At 38.6% G+C, this 27,467-nt stretch overlaps 2 protein-coding genes, 1 long non-coding RNA gene and 1 pseudogene across 5 annotated transcripts in view; 2 read left to right on the forward strand and 2 right to left on the reverse strand.

Annotated features, from left to right (window-relative positions):
• Positions 1 to 6,425: 6,425 nt before the first annotated feature.
• Positions 6,426 to 6,795, forward strand: LOC122660373. Its single transcript, XR_006332671.1, has 2 exons — positions 6,426 to 6,507; positions 6,659 to 6,795. It is a non-coding gene; the product is annotated as an uncharacterized LOC122660373 (long non-coding RNA).
• A 1,907-nt stretch (positions 6,796 to 8,702) lies between these two features.
• LOC122659093 lies at positions 8,703 to 22,134 on the forward strand (annotated as a pseudogene).
• Positions 10,684 to 16,511, reverse strand: LOC122657635 (protein NRT1/ PTR FAMILY 5.10-like). Its single transcript, XM_043852405.1, has 4 exons — positions 16,377 to 16,511; positions 16,075 to 16,292; positions 12,307 to 12,860; positions 10,684 to 11,513 (listed from the first exon to the last, which is right to left on the reverse strand). Exons 1-4 carry the CDS (start codon positions 16,483 to 16,485, stop codon positions 10,688 to 10,690), a joined length of 1,707 nt encoding a protein of 568 aa, XP_043708340.1. The 5' UTR covers positions 16,486 to 16,511; the 3' UTR covers positions 10,684 to 10,687.
• Positions 22,135 to 23,177: 1,043 nt separating the features above from the next.
• The window catches only part of LOC122657632 (protein NRT1/ PTR FAMILY 5.10-like), a 91,370-nt gene continuing 87,080 nt past the window's right edge, over positions 23,178 to 27,467 (reverse strand). For all 3 annotated transcript variants that reach the window (XM_043852398.1, XM_043852397.1, XM_043852400.1), the window contains 2 exons: positions 24,866 to 25,419; positions 23,178 to 24,028 (listed from right to left, as the gene is read on the reverse strand). In XM_043852398.1, coding sequence (XP_043708333.1) covers positions 23,203 to 24,028; positions 24,866 to 25,419 — 1,380 coding nt within the window. In that variant the 3' untranslated portion in view covers positions 23,178 to 23,202. The remainder of the gene's footprint in view (positions 24,029 to 24,865; positions 25,420 to 27,467) is intronic.

Below are 27,467 nucleotides of genomic sequence, written 5' to 3' on the forward strand. Positions count from 1 at the left end.
AAGGTTGGCAACCCAATACATTCTCTTTCGTTTGTATGCAGTTACTGCAAAATATTTTCTATTGCAACAAATGGATCCAATTCCAGATTGAACTTGGATCCAGAAAGAACTAGTACATAACAGAATTGCAGAACAAAGAAATATAGGCCAGAAATAGGAGAAATTTTGTAACTCACAACAGGTAGATCAGAATTGGTTAGAACTCAAGTCGAGTGGTCTATTCTAATAGAAAAACAAACCTGCAGAATTTAAAGAAATTTTGACAATAGCATATGAAATTATTCAGAATTCCTATTGCTACTTGGAAAACTGATGGCAGAACCAAGAAAACATTATTTACCAGTGTTAAGGCCCGAGAGGAGTGTTGTGTCCATGTGATATTGTCCGCTTTGGGCTGAGGCCCGCATGGTTTTAAAACTCGTCTACATGGAAGGGGTTGGTCCTTGTTTATAAGCCACAAGCTCTCTCGATACCCAAACGATGTGGGACTATCTTTTAGTTGCCCCCTCCATATTTTTACCACAACAACCAGTATTCTTCAAGAATTAGAACTAAAATTTCAGAGTGAACAAGAAGTTTAGAAACTAGCATATGAAATTTGTAGAGAGATATTGAAGAAGAATACAATCCAAAAATTGATCTAGAACAGGGGTACCACTCAGGGTGTCAATTTAGAACCGGAACCGAAACCGTCTGTTCAAAACTGACTGAATTTCTTTTCAGTTTTGGTTTTGTAAAGTGAAATTTCATTTGGTTCAATCCGGTTTCGGTTTGGGCTAAAAAACCATCGATTTGAACCGAACCGACGGAAGTGAAACCCGTATAAACTGAACCGAACCATAGTTATCAAGGTGTCGCCATGGCGTCCAGGCTCCTTGGTCACCTTGGACACCTTGGGCGCCATGGCGGGCTCCTTGCCGCCATGGCTGTGTTGCCTTGATTTTTGCCCCTCTAAAACGCCATGGTTGCCTTCCCGCCTTGATAACTATGAACCGAACCGAACTAAACCCTAAAAGGATAAAACACGAGTTCTAAGATTTTCAGTTTCACTTTGTCTCTTCTGCCTCCATATTTGACTATTAATTCTCCTCACTTCTCTTTTTTTGCTCGTTTTCTTTTTCGTGCCTTGCTTCTTCAAGGTCAGTACGAGACATTCCCAAGTCTCGTACGAACTGAATACAAAAAACCGAATAATTTTCATAACTTTGAAACCGAAATCTAGCCTTCCTAAGCCCAATCAGGCAGTCTTGACTGCATCATAGAGAATGTAGATTGATGGGGGAGGGAAAGAAGCAAGAGGAGAGTGAAAAAAGCTGTTGTGAGGAGGGAGAGAGAAGGAGAAGAAATAGGAGGGAAGAAACCAGATTAATAGAGGGGAAGGAGTGAGAGATCAATCTGTTAGGATGGAGAAGAAGAGACAAAAAGAGAGAAGAAAGGAGCCTTCACTTTGCAAACACTTTTAATTCAAATTTCTTCAGTCAATATATGGTGAGAATATTCTCGGATTCTCTTGCTTCCTAAACCATTAAAACCCAAAAGAGAAACTAAATCGAATGAAGAGACCAAAAATAAATAAAATTTCTAGACTAAATTACTTAGGGTTTTTTTGGTATCATTTTTTAAACTTGTTTTTATTTAAAGGGAAATTTACGTTTACCACCCCTGTGGTTTCAAACTATTGTCTACAACCCCTGAAAATTTCCAAATTACGTCCATACCCCAGAGGGCTAACTCTGTTAGTTTTAATTTGAAAAGACAGTTTTGCCCTTCCCTATTTGTTATTAATAAACTAACCCCACCCCACCCTTCTTACCGTTGCATACCCACCTGCTGCTCCGGCGAGGCGACCACCTGCTGCTTCGACGATCACCTCCTGCTCCGGCGACGACCACCTGCTGCTCCCCTCTTATGCACATCGTCATCGTCCTTCTTACTATCCTTATCAGATTTAGATTTTGCAGGAAGAATGGCATGGATAATGGTGAAAAGAGTGCGAACAAAGTAATCAGGCATCTCAGCACCATTCTCCTTTAGACTGGAGTCAAATCCATCCACACTTTCGCTTTTAATACCCATATCAGTGATGAACTCAGCCAGTACTTTGTCACCAAACCCAAGATGGGATTCGAGCTCGGTGCAGACCTTTGAGACAGGGGACAGATACTCTAGTTTCTTCAACTCCTCATCTAGGATCTCAGTGCCCATGACTGGAATTGCAGTGAAGAAACGAAATAATGGGGCAAATCGCAGGAGATTAGGGTAAGAATCAGAGATCGAATCAATGAATAGAAACTAAAAGCTTTAAGAAATTTGAAACCAGGCAACGAGTAATAGAAGATGAAATCAAAAATCAAATAACAAACTTGAAGGATAGAATTAGAATATAAGAACTAATACAAACAGAAATCAGATTTAGAGAATTAGAAGAAATCAATAATTATCAACCAGAAGTAGAAAACCAATAAAGGTAAGAGGAAGAAAAATAGATACTCACAAAAATAACAATCCTGAGAAACGAAAAAGTTAACCTAGGGAAAGCAACAGAGAACGATGAAGAGTACCCATCTCACAGAAATAATAGCAAGAAGGATGCTTCCAGTGATAAGATGACTATGTTTTTGAGTCTTGCAATTGCAGACAATAGGGAGAGGGCCAAGGAAATCGAGAAGGATTGGAGTTGGAGGAGTGCAGGAGGATGCTTGCAGCCTTTGACACCAGAAAGGTGTGGGACCTTTATCCGCTCCAGTACAGCAGCTGCTGCTGTACGCATTGTGTGGCGCAGCCACGGCCATGTCTGCACAGTGGGGCCTGCTGTGCACACATGGCCACTGTGCGCCGCACAATGCGTATAGCAGCGGATTAAAATTCAAAGGTGTGGCCATGTCGGAAAAGAGGGGAATGGCGATGCCGGTGCTCGGCGATGGTGATGGCGACGTCGTCGATGGAGGTTGTCGGTTGTTCAGCAGCGATGGAGGTTTTTGTTTTCTTCCCTGAGTTTTCGTTTTCTTCAGTTTGAGAAGATGAAGTTTCATCCCTAGTGGGGGTAAAAATGTAATAGCACTTCATCCCAAATGGGGGTAAATATGGAATGAAGCGCTATTAAGGGTATTATGGGTATTTAGGTTAAATTTGGATGATGACATCATCACTTAACTATTCTAATCTAATGGTAGGGGTACGGTTGTAAGAATATTTCAATATACAGGGGAGGTTTTTGAAAGAGATCAAATTTCAGGGGTGGTAGACGTAATAGTTTGAAACGACACAAGTGGTTAACGTAAATTTCCCTTATTTAAAATAAATGAAAACACCCCCAAAATGATAATAGACTCAAGTGTCTATTATGGATTATGGGCACAAACCATTTTTTGTCAATTTTTCGCTGAACTTAAGTAGGACGTGCTTCTAACGGTACTTTTTGAGGGTAAAATGGTAAAACAACCCTTATTTTAGAAAACCTACTTCTTACCTCCGTCATCCAATGGCTTTTTGCGTCTCAAACTCATTCCGCTGCTCTGTACTCACAAACCCTCATCCCGCGGCTCTCTCCCTCTCTTGTTCCCTGATCCCGCGGCTCATTATTTCGGCGATCTGCAACTCCCTTCAGTTAACTCTCTCTCTCACTTTAGAAGGGAAAGCACAGTAGATGCTTGATTTTCATTTGAAATGTTTCACACTTCTCCACTTCTTGAGACATCAGAATAGAGATGTCCATCTCATAGGGAGGAGTGTTTACGGATGTCCCAAATCTTGTGGTAGTTGTTTTTTTATTACTTCTTGTGCTTGTGGTCTCTCTCTCTCTCTCTTTATTTCCTTCGGCTGTAGAAGGGAAAACACAGCAAATGCTTGATTTTCATTTGAAATGTTTCAAACTTTCTTCCTCTTTCCTGTTTGTTTGATCTTTCCAAATTTATTTCTTTTGTTTTAGCATTATTACCCCTTCAGATCATCATATATAATAGGTAGTTTGGTGTTTAGATAGTTGACAATGGTGGCTGCAGTGTTACAGATTGATGGATTTTGCTTCAAGAATTGAGTCTTAAATTGCCCTTTGACATAGATAGTGTGAGGGGAAAAGATTGAACATGGGAGTACTCTCACATTGAACTGCACTTGATTATAGTTGGATTAGAATGACTGTACTGGTGGCTCCATCACTTGGTAAAAACAAAGAGTGTTCAATGGGCAGTTCCATATCAAGGTACTCCAGTTGGATCAACCATTCTGAAAGAGACTTGTCTGAATGGTTATTTAATGGACATATTCTCAGAGAAAGCTTTACTTTCAAGGCTCATGGACATATATTACTCTTAAGTAAAGAACTCACATGGTCGAATTGGAGAAAGCAAATGTAAATAAAAAAGAAATTGAGAAATCCAAGGGAAGGATTCATTCATGAAGCCATTTCTTCACCTACCACTAAAATATATATGGGCTTTGGGCCAATTTTTTTAAAAAAAAACCTAATTTCAATGCTGAATTTCCGTGACTTGGGTCCATTTGTTAAAAAATGTTATAAAAATTATTTACACATAGGTAGTTACCAAACTCATTTTTCATTCTACAATCTATTGTGTTTAGTAGTTACCAAACAGTTTTTATTTTTTGATGAAAATGGTTTTCAGTAATGATTTTTTTTTTTAAATAGGTCAAAAACAAAATAAAAAATGACACCAAAAAGACCCTTAGCTCCCAAGACTGCCTAAAGATATATCTAAAAGAGGACCCCACATGCTAGAATACTAAATTAAAATACTATGGATCAACAATTTAGGCCTTATAATTGGATGCATTTTAACAAATAAAAACACTTGAAACAAAAAGACCATAAACAAGTAATATCAAAACAGACCCTTATGTTGCACCGTGAATGCACTAGAGACATTTAGGGATTTCACCAAGGCAGGATCTGGCTTGTCTAGTCCAATCCTGACCAAATTCTTAAACTAGACCTGATATTATGATCAAAACCTGAATTAAATGGATTCAATTTGGAGAGAATTTCGGATCTGGTCCATTGCATTTTACGACCTAATTGGAGCCATTCGTGGGGATGATATGGCCATCCCTATCATTATAGGGTACCTTCTCAATTGGTAACATATCGAATTTCACAGCTCATCTCAACGGTATGGCATGATGCTTTGTATTGGACTTCTCTTGTATAATTTGACTTTTCCACCATTTTCCAAAATATTGAATTTTCCAAGAGAGGGTGGCCTGCCTGGCTATATAATATAAACTGTGTTTGGCTTGTCTAATTTGACTTTTCTACCATCTTCCAAAATTTTTTTTTGGCATGCCTGGCTATATATAGACAGAATTCGACTTGCCTTCTTGTCTAATTTGACTTTTCTACCATCTTCCAAAATATTGAATTTTCCGTGAGGAGAGAGAGTTGCATCCTGGTTGTATTTAAACGAATTCATACGCATCTATTCATTATCCCTACTACTTGGTGCTGGCTACACAAATCCTGCTTTGTCATGTGATGTAAAAAAATAAAAAGAGGCAAAGAAATAAGGGGAAAAAAGAGTCCTTCCAGTCCATGTATTGTTTTAGATTACAAGTGCTCCAGTCATTCATTTTCAATTAGACAGAGAGCAACGATAGGAAGAATAATTATTCCTATAGTGATCTATTCCCAAAGTATATATAATATTAGGAAACCTACTATGAGTAGGAAAGTTATTAAGAGTCAAATTACAATTGAAAGTAAATAACGATAACAGAAAGTAAACTCAATCAAACTACTCTAACAATGACTAAAACAACCGCTCAGCGCTCGAGTTTGCATATGATTGAATCATATCATTTAGTCTCTCATCTTGTTACTCATTGTGCAACCCCTGCATTCTCCTCTTCTAGTTTTGCCACTCTTTCCCAATTTTCTGCATCTAAGTACTCTTATTTTATGTATATGTGTATCATTGCTTGGTTGTACAACATTCTGTTCAATAAAGCATGGCTGGTCTTACAAGTGTTTTATATTGTCTTGTTTCTTTTTTAATGGCATGTGCTGATCACGCAGCATCTCGTGGAAGACACTTTGTGTTGTTGGCCTTAACCACATTGGCTTAGTAAGTTACTATTTAAACTATGAACGAACTGAGCTTATTGAAAATCTGAGACACGATGTGTTAGTCTGAAAGCTTATCGATTATCGATTATGGATCTTGTGGGAGATAGGATATTTACTGTTTGTTATCTAACTATTTATCCAATTGTAATTATCTGGAATTTGGAAAGCTTCCAATCGTAATATTTTACATAATTCTAACTTCTTTAATGCTAACTACTGTTCTTAATAGCTACTAATACTGTAAGTCTGTGACCTACTGCCAGACAATTGGGCTTGTTTGTAAAGGCTTATCATATAGATATAGTTGCATACCTAGAATGTTTGTTATGGATTTTACAGATATAAAATGATTTCATCAAGTATAAGTAGTAACAGTTACATGCAAGTAAATTGCAAATTTTGGGTGAAGTTTGACATCAAATGTAGTCAGTGGATTAAAAATTTATCATTCTAGTGATAGTTGGCTCTACAAGCCTCTACTTTGGTTGTCTGTTGAGTGACTGAAGTTTTTGGATTAGATTTAGATAGATTTTGTTCTATATATTGGTAGTAGACATTGGCCTTTTTATACCCCAGTTACAGATTTTCTTTACTTGCAGAATCAAAAGACTGATTTTGAAGCAATGGAGATCTCTGGCTGGTTGGACGTCATTCGATAAGAAAGTGATTGTAGTGTGGTTATATATTTTTCTGGAAACAAGTAATTGCCTATCGTATTTGCAAGGAACATTTAGGCTGCGTTTGGTATGGATTCTAGGTTGATTTTGCATTCTCGGATAGTAAAAATAGTTGTTTTAATCGAGAATGCGAAATCGACCTTGAATGCATTCCAAAAATGCATACCAAACACAGCCTTAATATCTCCTAGGTTTTAGGTTGGCTTGGAAACACATTGTAATGAACTTAAGAAGACTTGAAGATCTCAGATGTATGTGGAGAAGCCTTCCCAAATTTATCCACTTGGACCACTTCTACAAATGGGTAGATTCTCACTTAATTATGTAGTTTCGCTTTGTTTCACTAATTGATTACCGTAAAGCTTTACTTGTCCATTTGTTATGCACAATCTCAATATCTGAAGGTGACTAATTGCTAGATTACTAATTTAATTTAAACTGGGTAATGTAATTTTAATACCAAATTAGAGCATTGCAACTTTTATTTTGAAAAAAAAGAAAAAAAAAGAAAAATTGTTATGCCCTAATTACACCCCTACATGATGTTTTCAAAAATTACACGAACCTCCCTCCCCTACAGTTCACAATGTGTTACAAACGGCCCCTGTCCATTATTGTGTCTCCAGTAAGTGATGACGTCAGTAAATGCCAACTCATTTAATCCACAAAATACCCTTGTGTGTTGTAAAATTACTTTTTTAACTCTTGATTTAAAAACTTCCTCCGCATTACATGCTGAACTTCATCTTCTTCATCCTAACCATAGTTGGAAAATCAGGTTTTGATTGGAGTGAGTCACTGGAGTTGAATCAAGATTTCAGAGTCGCGTAGACTAGGAGGTCAGAGTATAAAATTGATGAGACTGGGTCATAAATCGTTCGAGTCAAATAAGACTTGGTATTAACGTATTGTTACCCAAGTCATGACAAACTCGGTGAGGGTAATCGTTTTTAAAAAAATCATAAATCCTAGAGTAAAAATACAAATCCATATTCTAAAACATAAATTCAAAATGCATAAACAACAATAGTGTAAACTCAAAATGCATTAATACATGGTGACCTTTTTCCCCCTTTAGGTTTTCCATAATTTTTTGTGTTTTTTTTTTATTTTTTACTAATTTATACATATTTGTTGCATTTAAAAAAAAAAAAAAAAAGAAAAAAAAAAGTGACTCGTCTTTATCAGGTTTGTCAATACTGAGTCACCAGATTTTTCTGAAAACCTTGTATAGTCGCAAAACTTGGTTTTCCAACTATGCTCTTAACTTCCATTCAACGACAATGAAAGCTTTTCTGGTCGGTAATTAAAAGATTGTTCTCTGGATTGATCTACCCAGTTAGTCAGATCGCTCAAGTCTTGGTTGGTATTGGTTGATTCAAAAATGGTTTGTACTGAACGTTTCTAAAACGGCTTGTAATCTCGAGATTGGATCGGTATCGGCCGTGAATTTTTGATTTACTTTTAATTTTCATAATTTTTTAATACTTCTGACCGGCACTGATCCATTCCAAGACCTATCCAACAGAATCGACTTTCTGGCCATTTTTAATCAATTCGTATCGATAAAAAATCAATTCGATTTGTATCGGATTATCGGCTTTGACCGATCCTGCGATTACGAACCAAGGGAGCCACGAGTCCAGATAGCTTTCTATTTACGTAAAACGAGTCCAAAGAGGACAAGAGATTCAGATAATTATTTTCCTCGAAATTTTGACTACTAATGGAATTGTGATTTTGATTACCTAGGGTTCCTCTAACAATTCAAGTCTTAAAACCTTTGATTCTTCCTCTTTTTAGGGCTATTCGTGGTTCTCTGAGCGAGAGTGAATTTCCCTGAGTCTTGTGATTCTGATTTTCTAGGGTTTCGTGGATGGTTCAATCTTCCTCTTTGCAGGGTTATTCGTAGCTCCTAAGCCTTCGAAACTCACACTTCTCTCAGGTCTTCTGCGGAATTCAACCATGAGTTCTGTGGAAGGCGAAGATCCAAAGTCTCCAGACCCTGAAGCCGTGGAAACAGACCCAATAGGTCGGTACATACGCTACAACGACATCCTTGGCAGAGGTGCTTTCAAAACGATATACAGGGGATTCAACGAAATCGATGGAATTGAAATTGCTTGGAGCCAAATCGAACTCGATGCGTGTTGCAGAAGCCACAAGATATTGAAATGCTTCACTCCGAGGTTCATCTTCTCAAATCCCTGAAACATTAAAACATAATCAAGTTCTATAGTTCATGGATCGATGAGAGAAAAAACACCATCAACGTCATCACCGAATTGTTTACTTCTGGTAGCTTAAGACAGTACAGTAAGAAGCATAAGAAGGTGGATATGAAGGCCGCGAAGGATTGGGTGAGGCAGATCTTCATGGGTCTTCATAGTCCTCCTATCATTCATAGAGATCTAAAGTGTGATAACATCTTCATCAATGGAACCACGGCGAAGTTCGGATCGGAGATCTTGGATTGGCGACGGTTTTACGTGGGACGAGAGCTCAGACTGTGGTGGGCACACCGGCGTTCATGGCACCAGAGTTGTACGAGGAGGATTACAGTGAGTTTGTGGATGTATATTCATTTGGAATGTGTATTCTAGAGATGGTGACTTTTGAATTGCCTTATTGTGAATGTAAGAACCCAGCTCAGATATTTAAGAATGTCATGGATGGAGTAAGGCCAGTTTCCTTATCTAGGGTGAAGGATCTTGAAGTAAAGAGCTTCATTGAGAAGTGTCTTGTTGCAGCAGAGGAAAAGTTGTCTGCCAAGGATCTCTTGAAGGATCCCTTTTTCCAAGTTACCCTTTTAATTGTCTTTCTTTGAAATATGATGTGAAGAACCTCATATGTATCCAAACATTGCGAATATTGCAATTCAAATAGGGAATATTTGTTTCTATTTTTTTTTGGTTCTTGGTAAGCATGTCAGGTTAACATGGATTTTCTTTGGTAAGAATGTTAACCTAGATTGATGTATGAATCCATCTAAAGTGAACCATTTTTTTTCACTAAATTAAGACTTGTATAAACTCTTGGTCTGTAATTCAGTGTATTTAGTAGATGCAACTATTTTGGGATGATGAAATTTCCATGTCTCCCCCTATTAAAAGATATCTCTACTCCTTGTCTTGGGTAGGATAGAGAGAGAGGCACAAGGAAACTGCACAGTGCACCCCGCACTTGAGAGGATGAAAATCCACCTACCATCCTTGTTTTGAAATTCCACCCCATGGGATTAACACACCGCATTTTGCACTGGTTCAAGGAAACCATAGGAATTCCCTGAACCAATGTGTTTCCACTCTATACGGATTACATCAAGCCTATTCGAATCAATATCAAGACCCACCATAACCCTTGTGAAGTGACCAACCATTGCCCCCTGGTTTGGAGATCTAACAACACTGTTCTATCACTGCTTTCGCCATAGAAAGAAGAATCTCTTTGTGCCAATATTCAAATGGTAAGTCAAGAAGCGGATACAAACCAATTTCCGGGTAAGATGATTAGAATTAATATCAAAATCTGACTCCCATCTCTGCAACCGGAGAAGCTGCCCAAGAACCCTAATCGGGCTATGTTTTCATATCATGGCCATGTCTGCTTCTGAAGATTTTCATAAATTTTGTTCCAGATGCTTGTTTACTCAATGATTATCATCATCTTTGATGCCGACATACTCATGAGATTGATTTATGTGAAGAACCTATATAGATGATACATTTTTCATGACACCCATTGATGTAGCGTGCAGATTTTTCCCCACACTGGCAGCATGAGGAACCCTTTCCTTGTTTTAACAAGCAAAATGGATGGGTAATCTTCTATAATAGGAAACTTTCTTAGGGTGGGTGGGGGAAGAAGAAAAACTGTACAGAGGTTCTATTAAGAGCAACTATACCAGGGTAAATGCCCCCATAAAGGCTTACATAATATATGCCCTATTATAGACATAGGATCTAGAAAAATACAAATAAATAGGCAATCCTATGACACTTAGACCAGCAAGAAGCCAATAGAAGTAATCAAGATGAGCTCTATTAAGGTTGTTTGAGAACCAACTGTCATGGCCATTCTCACTAGTTAACTTCGCAATAGCAGAGACAAGGAAGCTACTTAGAAAGCTTCCTACACCAAAGATGCTGAGGTAAAGGGCAAGACCAACACTCCTCAAAGCTTTGGGCATCTGATCATAGAAAAATTCTTGCAGACCAACCATAGTGAAGGCTTCAGCAATTCCAAACAAGATGTATTGAGGAACCAACCACCAAACACTCATAGGAACTGTTGCTTTTGGTATATCCACTATCTTGGCCTCAATTGCAGTTTGAAGCCTTTTCCTCTCAACTAATGCTGCTACCACCATGGCGATCATAGATAAAAATATTCCAGTACCTATTCTTTGTAGCACTGTTATGCCAGAGTGTTTCTTGGTAAAAGCTCGGGCAATTGGAATGAGGACGCGATCATAGAAGGGCATGAAAAGAACAATGGAGAGACTAGTACATGTTTGAAGGGCGGCAGGTGGTATCTGAAACCCTGATGACCCTATTTTTCTGTCCATGGTGGCCCCTTGCTTGGTGAAGAATGTGGAGGATTGTGAGCTCGCAATTGCAAATACTAAACATGCAGCCCATATAGGAGCCAACCTTAGTAATGCCTTTGCTTCTTCCACCTGATTGACACTACATACTACCCAACCTTTATTGGAATTTTCAGATTCAGTAGCCATTAATGCCTTGTCAAGAAACCTGGAAAAAATGAGGAACATGAAAATAAGTGTCTATTGGGTACATGCTTTCCTGCCCCCATTCCCCATCCCTTGTTTAGTGAGATAAGTAAGGAGAAATGTTCTCTGTGGGGGGAGTGTACCCGGCCCCTACACCCAGATAGGGGAGGGGCAATGACCGCCATGCCCCAATGAAATGCAAAATAACCCTCTGTTGATGCTTCTTTGTACGCTCCTATTGGCCCCTGCACAGGCATAGGAGCGGCACTCCTGGGTAGAGAACACTTCTCCAATAAGTAAAGAGCTTGGTAGATCACTCATTGTTATCGGGAGGAGAACTCTGTAGTAGCAAAGAAAGGAGCTTCTTTGCAATCTTCTTTCTTTTGGGATGCTCATCCTCCTTTTGTCAGGAAATATATTGTATGGGATTCTTTAGGACGATCGAGATATGGTTTCATCTCTTAATTATATAATCTTTAGGGCTAAGTTTCCCTCCATCCATAGAGGACGGTTCACAAACCCCGTCTAGGGTTTTAGTATGTTCCAAATACCCTCTTGATATCCTCTCTGGACCCCACGATGAATGAGATTGCATTTACCGTGGGTAGAGGGAAACTAGGTGCTAATCTTTATTTTGACCTTCTATCTTTGTTTATTGGCTAGAGGTTTCTTTGCTGATGACATTGCCGAAGATGGGTCCTTTAGTTAAATCGGTTGTCAAATGCTCTGCCAATGGCCATGCCTCTAATATATTCTTTTGCTGATCTTTAGAAGAAAAAAAAAAAAAATCAATAAATAGCTATTTCATCACTTACCGGAATTGGTTAGCACCATCTAGGAGAAGAGTCTCACTACCTTCCTCATCAACAGGGGATGCTGGTGGAGTAGCTCTCCAATTCCTTGCTGCTGTAACAAACACTTGTGCAATTCTTCTGAATGGATTATCATTATCAACATTGAAATTGTATCGATAACTGCTGGTTCCAAGCAAGAAAACTGCAAGTGCGACCATCATACAAACACATGGAATGCCAAATCCAAGACCCCAATTCAGGTTGTCCTGAATGTATGTTAAGATCAAGTGGGTACACACAATACCACTACACATTCCAAAATACCACCAATTAAAGAAAGAACTCTTAGACTTGCATTCCTCTGGATGTTGCCCATCAAATTGATCCGCACCAAAAGCTTGTACACATGGCTTGTGCCCACCTTGTGCAAGTGCCACTAAATATAGAGAGCAGAAGAAGAAGATGATTTGGTATTGAGGAGGATGACATGATGTGGTGCTAGTGTTGTTGCTGTTGTCGCAACTAGGTGGAATCAAAGAAGGAAGCACTGCTGATAATGTTAAGAAGCTCAATCCCTACAAAACATAATCTCTCTTTAATTAGTAGGTGTTGTAGTCTTCTTCTTCTTCTCTCTTGGAATATTTTTTCTTGCTTGGCAATCTTTTAAGAAGTGCCTTAAAACTGCCCAAAATACATAGCTGAGAGCAAAAAATTAATTAGTAGGTGTTATAGTCTTCTTCTCTCTTGGAATATTTTTTCTTGTTTGGCAATCTTGTAAGTAGTGTTTTAAGTGCCCAAAATACAGAGCAAGAGCAAAAATTACATACAATCTAAAGTTGAGAATGGGCTTTCGAGCCTATCAATGTGTGTACATACAACAACAATTCAGCCTTATCCCAACTAAATGGGGTTGGCTGCATGGATCCCTTCCAAACAAAGTAGGAAAAACTGAGATTCTCAAAAAGGAAAAGGAAAGTAAAAGGAATGAAGAATAAAAATAAAGAAATGAGACAAGAAAAGTGAAATAAAAAATGAAAAACGTAAAATGAAAGTAATAGAAAATAGGATAGCCTAGGAAATCAGGAAAATCTTAGCTACATGGTATCGACAACGTGGATCCTTGCCCTCCAATAGGCTCTATCGGAGGTCATACTTGGCACAAGGTCCACACTGTGTACATATATACATATATATGGACCTCAAGACTTCATTTAATTGAAAAATAAAGATGTTGAACGATAGAAACACCTTCAATGGTTTTCCAAAATTTGACAAGTTGTGCACGTCATCTTCACTCCCACACCCTTAGATGCGCACAATGAATATGACCGTCAAACTTGGATGAAGGAAGGGACTAATGGAAAAGGCTCGCTACATGGTTAAGGTGGGTCACCTTTTTTTAGATTTAATAAATACTTTATGAGAAAAGGTTGGGTACACCGCCTATGTACCATAAGCTAGCACCGACTATATCTATTTTTCTTCCCCTTTCCCCTTCTATATGATATCCCATCCTGCACTCCATTGGCGCTACCCGCTAGTTAACTGCACATAGACGGTGTGTCTATTCCTCTCCCATATTTTATATACATCATTAAAAATCATAAAAATGAAACAAAAAAATAAAAACAAAAAAATCAAAAGATCACAAATCCATGAATTGAGGTTGTTTAGTCCATGGGGAAGACAAGAGTTACAATACAAACAAGTGATTATAGACCATAAAATGTCCAAGGACAAAATATAAAGAAAAGGGGAAATGGAGAAACTGAATGAGTTTTGGTCGAATTGTGTAAAAGTATTGAAAACAATGTCTTTTCACTTTTTTTATACTAGGCAAAATTTTCAACAATCTTGACGTATTTTTGTTTGGAAAAAAGATCTCTGTCTGGGAGTGTGGCTTACGCCAGTACTCCCATGAGTCTATCTCCCTCCTCCCCATGTAAAAAGACACCTCTACTCCCTTGTTTTGAGAAGGAGAGAGATAGACATAAAGGAATACTAACGTACGCCACACTCCCCTAGAGAAAACTGCTTCCCTTTTATTTTTTATATTTGACTTGGATTCAAGCCTTGGTTTTCCATCAATGATTTAGAAGCCATAAAAAACAACGTTTTAAAAATCAGACTGAAATTGATAGAATCAGTTGATTATTTGTAACCGATCGACACCAGTACGGCCAAGTTAGGATGATTCCAATGTAGCGTAATGGATTTTGGGATGATTTGGATTAAATTCAAATTTAAATCAAATCAATATAAGACCAATCCAACATTGGATTCCAAGTTTTTAAAACTTATTGAAAAGGGCCAAGTCTGAGTTTCCCTACATCCACGATGAATGAGATCTCTTTCACAGAGGTGCAGGAGAAGGCGAGAATAGGTATCAAGAGGATATTTTGGAACATACTATTAGGTATTTGACTGTTACATCAAAAGTTCTAAAGTTGATGAAATACGTTAAATCAAGTTTTTTAACCTATCTCATATTAAACTGATCCAATTTAACGTCCATACACTAGAGTGGATCCCAATAAACACATAACACATACTAAAACCTTAGGATATTCAGATCCTCTACGGCTCGTTACCGTAGAGACCATAGCAGAACACACACAAGGTGTGGCACAATGACTGCCTTACCCCTGCCTTAGCGCCTTGCCCGAGCAGGAGTAAGACGATCATTGTGCCACGCCTTGTATGTGCGTTGCTATGGCCGCTATAGACAGCACGCCATAGAGAATCACGATCCAACCTTAGGATGGTGGGTGAACCACCTTTATGGATGGAGAAAAACTTTATCCATAAAACTTAGCTACCAACAGGAGAAAGAAGTCGAGTATTCTCTCATGTGGTAGGAGAAAAAAAAGGTGATCCGGACTAAACTTGTTTTAGCGTGCAATCCTCCTATTGCTTCTATTTTAATTCAGTGATGTTATTGTCGTCGAGATAAAGTCTGTAAGTCTACATAAAATACGTAAGAGCTAGCGAAAGGGATAGGCCAGGGAGTTCTAGAATGGGAAGTCGTTTTGTGCTAGAATGACCGGTGGGAGGACAAAATTCTTACATTTTTTTTTTCCCTTAAAAACGATTATTGAAAGATTAGAAGACGGTTGAAGACAGAATTTGATTCTATGGCTTTTGGCGTTGCATATGCCATCACTCCATTAAATGGTAAAAAGAAATTTGGAGTTCCATCCTCCCACCAATTATCCTATATGTATTGCTGTTATACATTTAATGGGGTCCACTCCAGTGTAAGGGTGTTAGATTGAGCCAACCTAGTATGAGATAAGTTAAATGACTTGATTTAATGCAGTCCATCAACTCTGGAGTTTCTGACATATTGATTAAGTACCTAACATTTGATATCAGAGCCAGTCACCACGTCACAGGTTCGGGTCACAGAAAGGACTACTTAAGAGAAGGGCTACGACTACCTAGAATAGAGTAAAAGACTTCAAGAAATGACTACCTGCTATCAGGCAAAAATCCTGGAGCAGAGTGGAGCCGCTTGGAAAGAGTTACCTACTGCCAGAGTGAGAGCTGCCTAAAGTGAGAGCTGCCACAGACGATGACTACTAAAGCGTGGTGGTCTGCTATGTGCCTAATGGGGCTCACTCTAATGTATAGACGCATTGGGCCAGCCTAGTATGGGATAGGTAACAAGAGCTGGATTTAACGCATTCCATCAACTCTAAAGCTTTTGACGCATCAGTCAAATACATGGTCTAATCAAGAAATTAATTAACAAGAGAGAGAGAGAAAGAGAGAGAGAGAAAGACGAACCAAAACATAGAGGAGAGAAGCAAGGAGAATAGTCCGATAACGCCCAAGATACGCATCAGCAACAAAAGCTCCCAAGAGAGGGAGCATGGAAGCCACCCCTGACCAAGTATTCACGTTCACGGCGGCGGTTACCGTCGACTGCTGTAGTGGTCCGGTCAAGTAGGTTATGAGGTTACCACCAATTCCATAATAAGAAAATCTCTCTGCTATCTCCACTCCTGCATCATTTTTTCGATGTCACAACTTTGAATATCCATTAAGCCATGAAAGAATTGAATTGGGTAAATTTTGTAATTACATACCAATAATGAAAACAGCAGATCTCCATCTACCCGTCTTTGATCGAATCGCTGACCGGCCTTTGTGGTCGACGGCACCTTCAACGGTGTCACTTAGCAGAGGAGCTTCCATTGTTGATGATGAATACTGCAAATAAAGCTTTCTATATATTTTCTTCCTCAGGCTCCTTGGCCCTCCCTCCCTATGTAAGGCACTTCTACAACAATTCATATATAAGGTAATGTTAGGCAAGTCCATGATGGCAAGATGGGGACCACTGAACTCAATTAACCCATTTTGTGGCTCCCACATGTGATAGGGGCTTTGTAGAAAATTACATACTTTGTTACCTTATTATTTGGGCCTTTGATACGTAAGCACAAGTTTTAGAAAAAACAATGAAGATTAATTTCCAGTGTAATTGGGGCCAAATGCCATCCCATAGGTTTCACTTTTGATATAGAAAATATCTCAAGTGGGGTCCCTCTCCTAAGGCTGATTATATGCCACTGAATATTAATTTTTTAGAATTAAATACCACTGACAATTCTCTTAGATACTTTGGACAAATATTTGGATAAGCTATATGTCTATTTTCATGTTAGTAATTAAATATGAGAAAAGATTCTCTGAGCTGTCAGGGGAGGGTATGCGAATAATCTTTTTCTTCATCGTTCTCTTGGTCTCTACACTTGAAATAATCTTGTATTGTTTTCTCATGTAATAAATATCGTATCTCATTGGTGTACTCTTCTATGTCGCTTGTTCAGAGAAATCTCTATCTTAAATCATTTATCCTCTCGTATATGTTCGAACATCGCCTACCATTTGACAAACTTTTTTCATTTGAAGCTTGATAAATGATCAGAGTATCATGAAATCTACTAAATTTCCTTCTCATAGGTAAAATTAAAGGGTGTACATGCAGACCAGGAAAGACTTATAATATATATTAATGCAAAGTCTAACTTATATACATAGAATCCATCCCATCCTAACCCATTCCATATAATCTTAAAACCTAAGCACATAGAGTAGCCTATTCGAAATTTCCACCAATGATTGAAGGAGTCGCTTGAGTGAACCCTGCTTTACAATTACTCACCCATCAAAACGGTAAATGTAAAGAAGAAACTCACCCCTCCCACCCCACCTGCTCTAGGCCCTCATCTCTCCTCCGACCACTTCATGCTCTTCCTTGTACTTGAATTGCTCCAATGCCGTGTTGATGGAGTGCTCAACAATCCATCCAATTAGAGACCATGTCGATCATCTTCGACTCCTCGTCATCTTTTCCCTCCATAGTGTTATGTGTCTAATAGAGTCCACTCTAGTATATGGATGTTAGATTTGACCAACTTATGAGATAGGTTAAAGTAAGGGTGTCAATGAGTTACCACTAACCAAGTACCGAATCCGGATCCAGACTGAATACCCGGTTCTGATTCAGACCGAATTTAATATGATTAAGTCCTAGGTCTAAAAATGTCTTTATAATTCGATTCGGTTCGGATCCGGATCTACCCACCTATCCGGATTTGGACCAAATACCCACCTTAAAAATTAACATAAAACCTTAATATTTTATTAGGTTTAAAAGACTCTAATTGACGGTTACATGTTTAACTTAACCCTTCAATAAAAATATTCTATTAATATTTCTTTTACTTAAGCAAGTCATATATTTTGATCTCAAACTTTTGTTTTGCTTTGTCTCGTGAATATCAGATCCGAACGAGAACCGAATGACTAATCAAATTTAAATTGGATATAGTAACCGGATGTAATAACTAGATAAGAACCGAATACAAGAATTGGATTGTAACTAGATCCGAATCGAACTGTTCAGGAACGGATAGAGTATTCAATTCTAGAACAGTTCCGAGACTTGGTCCAAATCTGGATCCTATTGTCACTGCTTGGAACCAAACCGGATCCGAACCGAATACCTTGTTCCGTACCCAATTGACACCATTAGGTTAAAGGGCTTGATTTAACGTGTTCCATTAGCTCTAGTGCTTTTGGCATATTGGTCAAGTACCTAGCATTTGGTATTAGAGTCAGGCATCACGTCACGAGCTCAAGTCACGGAAAGAGCTACCTGGAGTAGAGTGAAAGTTGTCAAGACAGGGCTATCTGTCGCCAAGCAAAAAAACCCTGGAGCAGAGTGGAGCCACTTGGGAAGGGCTACCTACTGCTAGAGTGAGAACCATCAATGACGATGGTTGCGGAAGCATGGTGGTCTGTTATGTGCCTAAGCGGCCCTACTCTAGTGTATGAGCGTAAGATTGGACCAGCCTAGTATGGGATTGATTTAACGTGTTCCATCAGCCCTGGAGCTTTTGGCGTATCGATCAAGTACCTAACACATGCCTACCTTTCCTTGTAGGAAATTTTTTCCCAACAGACCGAAGGGATCATATTTAGATCGGTGTCCGATTTTTTAGTATGGCATGAGCTCTAGACTATTGGTTTGATTAGGAGCTTCCAAATCAGTGGGATTGTTAAGAAAACAACGCCCAGAATGACGATTTGCAGAAGAAAAACAAAAGTAGAGAGAGCACACACAACACACAACACAGAGATTTACGTGGTTCACCTCCAAGATGGAAGCTACATCCATGGCCGAGTAGTAGAACAGGTTTCACTATTTTCCCTGAAAATGTTACAAACCCTCATAACCCTATCTCAAAGAGATATATAAGAACATTATATAGGGAAGCCTTAACCCCAGAAAGTACACAAATGGCCCTAGCCCAAAAAATTGCCAAAAAACCTGAGCCGGACTAAAACATAACACATGGTTCAAAAATACTCATTTCGAAGATCTCGACGAGCCCAACACAATTCTATACAATTGTCATAGAGCCCCGCCATTTTTCGGCATTCCGAGGTCGTTTCGAGGCCAAAACGGCCCTCCAAAGGTCTCAACCGCACTTTCTAGACCAGATCAGGCTTCACCACCAACTGGGATCGCTTTGTTCTTTGATACACTACATGAAATGATGCATTAGCGACAAAAAGAGAAAATTTCAACTTATTTTTGAAAATCCTTTTATATTCCTATTTTAAATAACTTTTTGGAATAAGAGAAGGGGAAATTAGAAGAAGGTGTCAAGTTATAAATACAGATAAAATGATTAGATGATTTCCAAGAAGCTTCAGATTCTCTCTTCTAATGCTCCATCTAAAAGGATTTCAAAGATTTGATGGATCTGCACCCCACATGGTTACATAAAGATTAATATCGATGGGTGCTCTCTTGTCAACCCGAGTCACTCTGGTGCCAGTGGCATTTTACGAAATCATTTGGGAGATCCAGTGAACTGTTTTGCTTCGTATGAGGGTGTTGTTTCAAACTATTGGGCCGAATTTGCTGTTTTTTTTTTTTTTTTTGCATGAATGGAGTTAGTGTAGTCTTCAAATGTTAACTACATACGCATAGAATGTGACTCTCAGTCAGTGGTTAGGTGTATCAAGAGTCATCTAATCCCTTATTAGTGCTTTAGGCAAAAGTGGTTATTTATTAAGTGCTTCCTTCATAACACTTCTTGGAACATCATTGTTTCCGTGAAGTTAACTCTGTGGCGAATAAACTTGACAAACATGCAGCGGCTATGAGAGAATCTTATACATGAGATGTGGCCCCAAGCTTTTGATTTACTTTATATTGATTTATTTAAATAGAAATAAAGACTATAAAGCATAACAAACAATATCCCTCTTTATATTTATATGTCAAATAAACATAAATATAAAACATACCAAAGACAGCCTAAGTTAACTGGACTCTTAGTTGGGGAAGAGGAAATGAAGTACTATGGTGACTAAGGAGGTGAAACCGTTTGTATTTTCACTATTTGCTTAATTTTATCCTTTATCTTTTATCATAAAAAAAAATTATAGGGTATAATAATAACCCTTATTCCATTTGGATATATATCTTCTCCAGTTCCTTGCTAGGCTCAGTTCCCCAGTGCCCCTAACAAGGGGGGCGCAATGACCACCCTACCCCTGCTATGGTGGAATCCACTCCCTTATTAGGGGCACTGAGGAACTGGGCTGGGTAGGGAATTGGAAGAGATAATTTTCCTATTCCATTTCTACCTACTTCCGAACTTTATAACCTCTCCTTAGAAATTTATAATACTTGACATAATGACATCAGATTTTGTACATGACTATATGCTTTGTTTTTTGGTTTGTTTGTTTGTTTGTTTTTTTTTCCTTTCCAAAAACCATATCTTAAAGTTATAGGACTAAAGGACACTTGAATGACACAAGCAAGCATGGTATGTTTTACAAGCTACATTTTTAAAATAGTAGTAGATAGTCAAGGTCTATTGTTTGAATCTCATAGCTTCCACTTTGAATATATCATAAACCTGATTAATTTTCTATTGATTCAGAATTGGAATTGATGGAGACCGATTCTGTACCCAATTTCAATTTTCAAAATTTTAGATGATGCACATATGTTGGTCCCCTATCAACAACACAATGGGTCTATTTTATAAATTGATTTTTCTTATTGGTTTTGCCATATATTGTTTTGTCATTTCTAAAGGCTTGCTTGCATGCCTTTCTAGAGTACTGACATAAGAAGAGTTCCCACGGTGAGAGTTCATATAAGTCCTTTTCTAGTGTTCTTTAGTTCTTTTGGGGGCAAAGGCTTCCCATGTTGTCAGTGTCAGGGACATGTGTTGGCCTCTAACATATACATGCAGGTGAACATACGTGCAGAGGATCCGTTTTCGCCACATTAATCGTTGTGTGGATCCCACAAGGTGAGTGAGGAGAGAGGAAACTTATAAGGAGACAAAGTGTTAATTATGTGGGAGGGTGTGAGAAGTAATCCCCACACAGTCGGGTCACATGGGGATCCTTTTGTCTTCTTGAGGGAACAAAAAATACAACTACGTACTCCAACATATTTTAAAAAAAAAAATCAAGAGGATATATATTTTTTTCTTTAGGCATGAATCACACACTTGTGACTAACTTTTCATTGTATTTTTTTCTTAATCAATGAAAAAACAGGAGGATGCCCTCACTCGTATGGTGAAGAATGTTTTTTTTTCATCAATGGCCTTTTCCTGATTTTCATTATTATATAGAAAGATGGAAGCAATTTCTTTTCACCCATGGTGACTGGAGAATCCCTTACTCATAGGTTTCTATGTCTTGGGATGATGGGTATAAGGAACTATGAAGAAGGTATCATTGATTTCGTATAGTAAAGAATGGAGTAATAATGACCGTAGATGGGCGGGTGAACCCTACTCTACTAGTAGAGGAAAAGTTTCTCCTAAATAGATGGTGACGGTTTTACGTGAGACGAGAGCTCGGACTGTGGTGGGCACACCGGAGTTCATGGCACTAGAGTTGTATGAGGAGGATTACAATGAGTTGGTGGATATATATTCATTTGGAATGTGTATGCTAGAGATGGTGACTTTTGAATTGCCTTATTGTGAATGTAAGAACCCAGCTCAGATATTTAAGAATGTCATGGATGGAGTACGGCCAGCTTCCTTATCTAAGGTGAAGGATCTTGAAGTGAAGAGTTTCAGTGAGAAGTGTCTTGTTGCAGCAGAGGAAAGGTTGTCTGCCAAGGAGCTCTTGAAGGATCCCTTTCTCCAAGTGAAGAATGGCCTGGGTGATTACCCTTTTAATTGTCTTTCTTTGAAATATGATGTGAAGAACCTCATGTATCCAAGCATTGTGAATATTGCAATTCAAATAGGGAATATTTGTTTCTATTTTTTTGGTTCTTGGTAAGCATGTCAGGTTAACATGGATTTTCTTTGGTAAGAATGTTAACCTAGATTGATGTATGAATCCATCTAAAGTGAACCATTTTTTTTTTCTAAATTAAAATTTGTATAAACTCTTGGTCTATAATTCAGTGTATTTTGTAGATGAAAATTTTTCCATAAGAATTTTTTGACCTATTTTGGGATGATGAAATTTCCATGTTTCGCATTTTGGGGAAAAAGAACTATGCCCTCCTCATGTTAAAAAAGATATCTCTACTCCTTGTCTTGGGTAGGATAAAGAGAGACACAGGGAAACTGTGCAGCGCACCGCACTTGAGAGGATGAAAATCCACCTAGCATCCTTGTTCTGAAACTCCACCCTATGGGATTAGCACACTGCGTTCTGCACTGGTTGAAGGAAACCATAGGAATTCCCTGAACCAATGTGTTGCCGCTCTACAAGGATTACATCAAGCCTATTCGAATCAATATCAAGACCCACCATAACCCTTGTGAAGTGACCAACCATTGTCCCCTGGTTTGGCGATCTAACAACACCAGTCTACCACTACTTTCGCCATAGAAAGAAGAATCTCTTTGTGCCAATATTTGAATGGTAAGTCAAGAAGCGGATCCAAACCAGTTTCCTGGTAAGATGATTAGAATTAATATCAAAATCGGGCTCCCATCTCAGCAACCGGAGAAGCTGCCCAAGAACCCTAATTGGGCTATGTTTTCATATCATGGTCATGTCTACTTTTGAAGACTTCCATGAATTTTGTTCCAGATGCTTGTTTACTCAATGATAATCATCACCTTGGATACCAACATACTCATGAGATTGATTAATGTGAAAAGCCCATATAGATGATACATTTTTCATGACACCATTGGTGTGGCGTGCAGATTTTTCCCCACACTGGCAGCATGAGGAGCCCTTCCCTTGTTTTAAACTATAAACTTAACAAGCAAAATGGATGGGTAATCCTCTATAACAGGAAACTTTCTTAGGGTGGGTGGGGGAAGAAGAAAAACTGTACACATGTTCTATTAAGAGCAACTATACCAGGGTAAATGCCCCCATAAAGGCTTACATAATATATGCCCTATTATAGACATAAGATCTAGAAAAATACAAATAAATAGACAATCCTATGACACTTAGACCAACAAGAAGCCAGTAGAAGTAATCAAGATGAGCTCTATTAAGGTTGTTTGAGAACCAACTGTCATGACCATCCTCACTAGTTAACTTCTCAATAGCAGAGACAAGGAAGCTACTTAGAAAGCTTCCTACACCAAAGATGCTGAGGTAGAGGGCAAGACCAACACTCCTCAAAGCTTTTGGCATTTGATCATAGAAAAATTCTTGCAAACCAACCATAGTGAAGGCTTCAGCAATTCCAAACAAGATGTATTGAGGAACCAACCACCAAACACTCATAGGAACTGTTGCTTTTGGTATATCCACTATCTTGGCCTCAATCGCAGTTTGAAGCCTTTCCCTCTCAACTAATGCTGCTACCACCATGGCGATCATAGATAAAAATATTCCAGTACCTATTCTTTGTAGCACTGTTATGCCAGAGTGTTTCTTGGTAAAAGCTCGGGCAATTGGAATGAGGACGCGATCATAGAAGGGCATGAAAAGAACAATGGAGAGACTAGCACATGTTTGAAGGGCGGCAGGTGGTATTTGAAACCCTGATGACCCAATTTTTCTGTCCATGGTGGCCCCTTGCTTGGTGAAGAATGTGGAGGATTGTGAGTTCACAATTGCAAATACTAAACATGCAGCCCATATAGGAGCCAACCTTAGTAATGCCTTTGCTTCTTCCACCTGATTGACACTACATACTACCCAACCTGTCTTGGAATTTTCAGATTCAGTAGCCATTAATGCCTTGTCAAGAAACCTGAAACAAATGAGGAACATGAAAATAAGTGTCTATTGGGTACATGCTTCCCTGCTCCCCATTCCCCATCCGTTGTTTAGAATAAGGAGAAATGTTCTCTGTGGGGGGAGTGTACCCGGCCCTTGCACCCAGACGGGGGAGGGGGAATAACCGCCACGCCCCCAATGAAATGCAAAATAACCCCTTGTTGATGCTTCTTTGTATGCTACTATTGGCCCCTGCACAGGCGTAGGAGCGGCACTCCCGGACAGAGAATACTTCTCCAATAAGTAAAGAGCTTGGTAGATCACTCATTGTTATCGGGAGGAGAACTCTGCAATAGCAAAGAAAGGAGCTTCTTTGCAATCTTCTTTCTTTTGGGATGCTCATCCTCCTTTTGTCAGGTAAGATATTGTATCTGTATGGGATTCTTTAGGACGATTGAGATATGGTTTCATCTCATTATTATATAATCTTTAGGAATAAGTTTCCCTCCACCCATAGAGGATGGTTCACAAACCCCTCCTAGGGTTTTAGTATGTTCCAAATACCCTCTTGATACCCTCTCCTGCCCCACGATGAATGAGATTCCATTTACCGTGGGTGGAGGGAAACTAGGTGTTAATCTTTATTTTGATCGTCTATCTTAGTTTATTTGGCTAGAGGTTTCTTTGCTGATGACATTGCCGAAGGTGGGTCCTTTAGTCAAATTGGTTGTCAAATGCTCTGCTAATGGCCATGTCGAAGGTTTTTTGTTCATGCCTAGATGTTAAACATGTACATCCTATATTCTAATATATTCTTTTGCTGATCTTTAGAAGAAAAAAACAACCAATAAATAGCTATTTCATCACTTACCTGAATTGGTTAGCACCATCTAGGAGAAGAGTCTCACTACCTTCCTCATCAACAGGGGATGCTGGTGGAGTGGATCGCCAATTCCTTGCTGCTGTAACAAACACTTGTGCAATTCTTCTGAATGGATTATCATTATCAACATTGAAATTGTATCGATAACTATTGGTTCCAAGCAAGAAAACTGCCAGTGCAACCATCATACAAACACATGGAATGCCAAATCCAAGACCCCAATTCAGGTTGTCCTGAATGTATGTTAAGATCAAGTTGGTACACACAATACCACTACACATTCCAAAATACCACCAATTAAAGAAAGAGCTCTTGGACTTGTATTCCTCTGGATGTTGCCCATCAAATTGATCTGCACCAAAAGCTTGTACACATGGCTTGTGCCCACCTTGTGCAAGTGCCACTAAATACAGAGAGCAGAAGAAGAAGATGATTTGGTATTGAGGAGGATGGCAAGATGTGGTGCTAGTGTTGTTGCTGTTGTCGCAACTAGGTGGAATCAAAGAAGGAAGCACTGCTGATAATGTTAAGAAGCCCAATCCCTACAAAACATAATCTCTCTTTAATAAGTAGGTGTTATAGTCTTCTTCTCTCTTGGAATATTTTTTCTTGTTTTTGGCAATCTTGTAAGTAGTGCTTTAAGTGCCCAAAATACAGAGCGAGAGCAAAAATTACATACAATTTAAAGTTGAGAATGGGCTTTCGAGCCTATCAATGTGTGCACATACAACAACAATTAAGCCTTATCCCAACTAAATGGGGTGGACTGCATGGATCCTTTCAAAACACAGTACGGAAAACTGAGGTTTTCACAAAAGGAAAGGAAAGTAAGAAGAATGAAGAATAAAAATGAAGAAATGAGACAAGAAAAGTGAGAAATAGAAAATGAAGAATGAAAAATGAAAATTACAAAAAATATGATAGCCCAAGAAATCAAGAAAATCTTAGCTACATGATGTCGACAATGTGGATCCTTGTCCTCCAATAGGCTCTATCGGAGGCCATACTTGGCACAAGACCCATACTGTGTACATATATATATATTTATGGACCTCAAGGCTTTATTTAATTGAAAAATAAGGATGTTGAACGATAGAAACACCTTCAATGTTTGATCGATTAGGGATTTAAAGTTTGGAATTGCCCAATTAAATCAGAAATGGTTTTCAAAATTTTGACAAGTTGCCCACATCATCTTCACTCCCATGCCCCTGACTTGTTTGGTAAATTTGAGCCATGGAAGAAGAACTCTGTCGAAACCACCGAGTTAACTCTATTTCACAGGTTTCCGAGACGAGTGGAAGGGTGATTTTAAAAACTCCAAGGTTTCGACCAAAACTCGGTGGCTTCGACTAGTTTCGACAATTTCGACCATGTTTTGGTCGAAACATGGTTGAACCACCTTGAAGCAGACCTATATAATACCTCTTTCGACAGTTTTGACCATGTTTCAACTAGTTTCGACCATGTTTCGATAGAAACCCCTCTAACCAAGGTTTCCCCATCAATGGGAAAAAATCCCTAGTTTTGATCAAAATTCGGTTTTGACTAGGTCGAAACTTGAGTTTTTTTCCTTGATTTGAGCACAAAGGACTAAACGATGTGCACAATTAATAGGTCAAACTTGGATGAAGGATGGGACTAATGGAAAAGGCCTGCTACATTGTTAAGGTGGGTCACGTTTTTTCAATTTTTTTTAAAAAAATTTAATAAATACCTTATGAGAAAAAATTGGGTACACTGCCAATGTGACATAAGCTAGCGTCCACTGTCTCTATTTCTCTTACCCTTGAAATGACCCCCTTCCCCCTCTTATAAGATATCTCATCCTGCACCCCATTGGTGTCATTAACTAGTTTACTGCATATAGGCGGTGTGTCTATTCCTCTCCCATATTTTATATACATCATTAAAAATCTTAAAAATGAAACAAAAAATAAAATAAAAATATCAAAGGATCACAAATCGATGAATTGAGGTTGTTTAGTCCATGGGGATGACATGAGTTACAATACATACAAGTGATTATAGACCATAAAAGGTCCAAGGATAGAATATAGAGAAAAGGGGAAATGGAGAAACTGAATGAGTTTTGGTCGACTCGCGTAAAAATATTGAATCACCAGCGACTAGGGAAGACTTAGACAAAGTCTTGTCACTTTTTTAACACTACGGCAATTTTTTCAATAATATTGACATGTAACTGCTTCGCATAGGCCACACTCCCGTACAGAAAACTGCTTTCCTTTTATTTTTTTATATTTGACTTGGAGTCAGGACTTGGTTTTCCATCAATGCTCTAGAGGCCTTAAAAAGCAACGTTTTAAAAATCAGACTGATACCGACCGACACCAGTATTGCCAAGTTAGGATGATTCCAATGTAGCGTAATGGATTTTGGGATGATTTGGTTTAAAGTCAAATTTAAATCAAATCAAATCTATATAAGACCAATCCAACATCCGATTCCAAGTTTTTTAAACTTACTAAAAAGGCCAAGATAATAAAATTTCGTTCGACTTTCCCTCCACCCACAGTGAATGGGATTCCTTTCACAAAGGGGCGGGAGAGGGTGAGAATAGATATTGGGA

This window comes from Telopea speciosissima, chromosome 4, assembly GCF_018873765.1.
Source record: "Telopea speciosissima isolate NSW1024214 ecotype Mountain lineage chromosome 4, Tspe_v1, whole genome shotgun sequence".
NCBI lineage: Eukaryota > Viridiplantae > Streptophyta > Magnoliopsida > Proteales > Proteaceae > Telopea > Telopea speciosissima.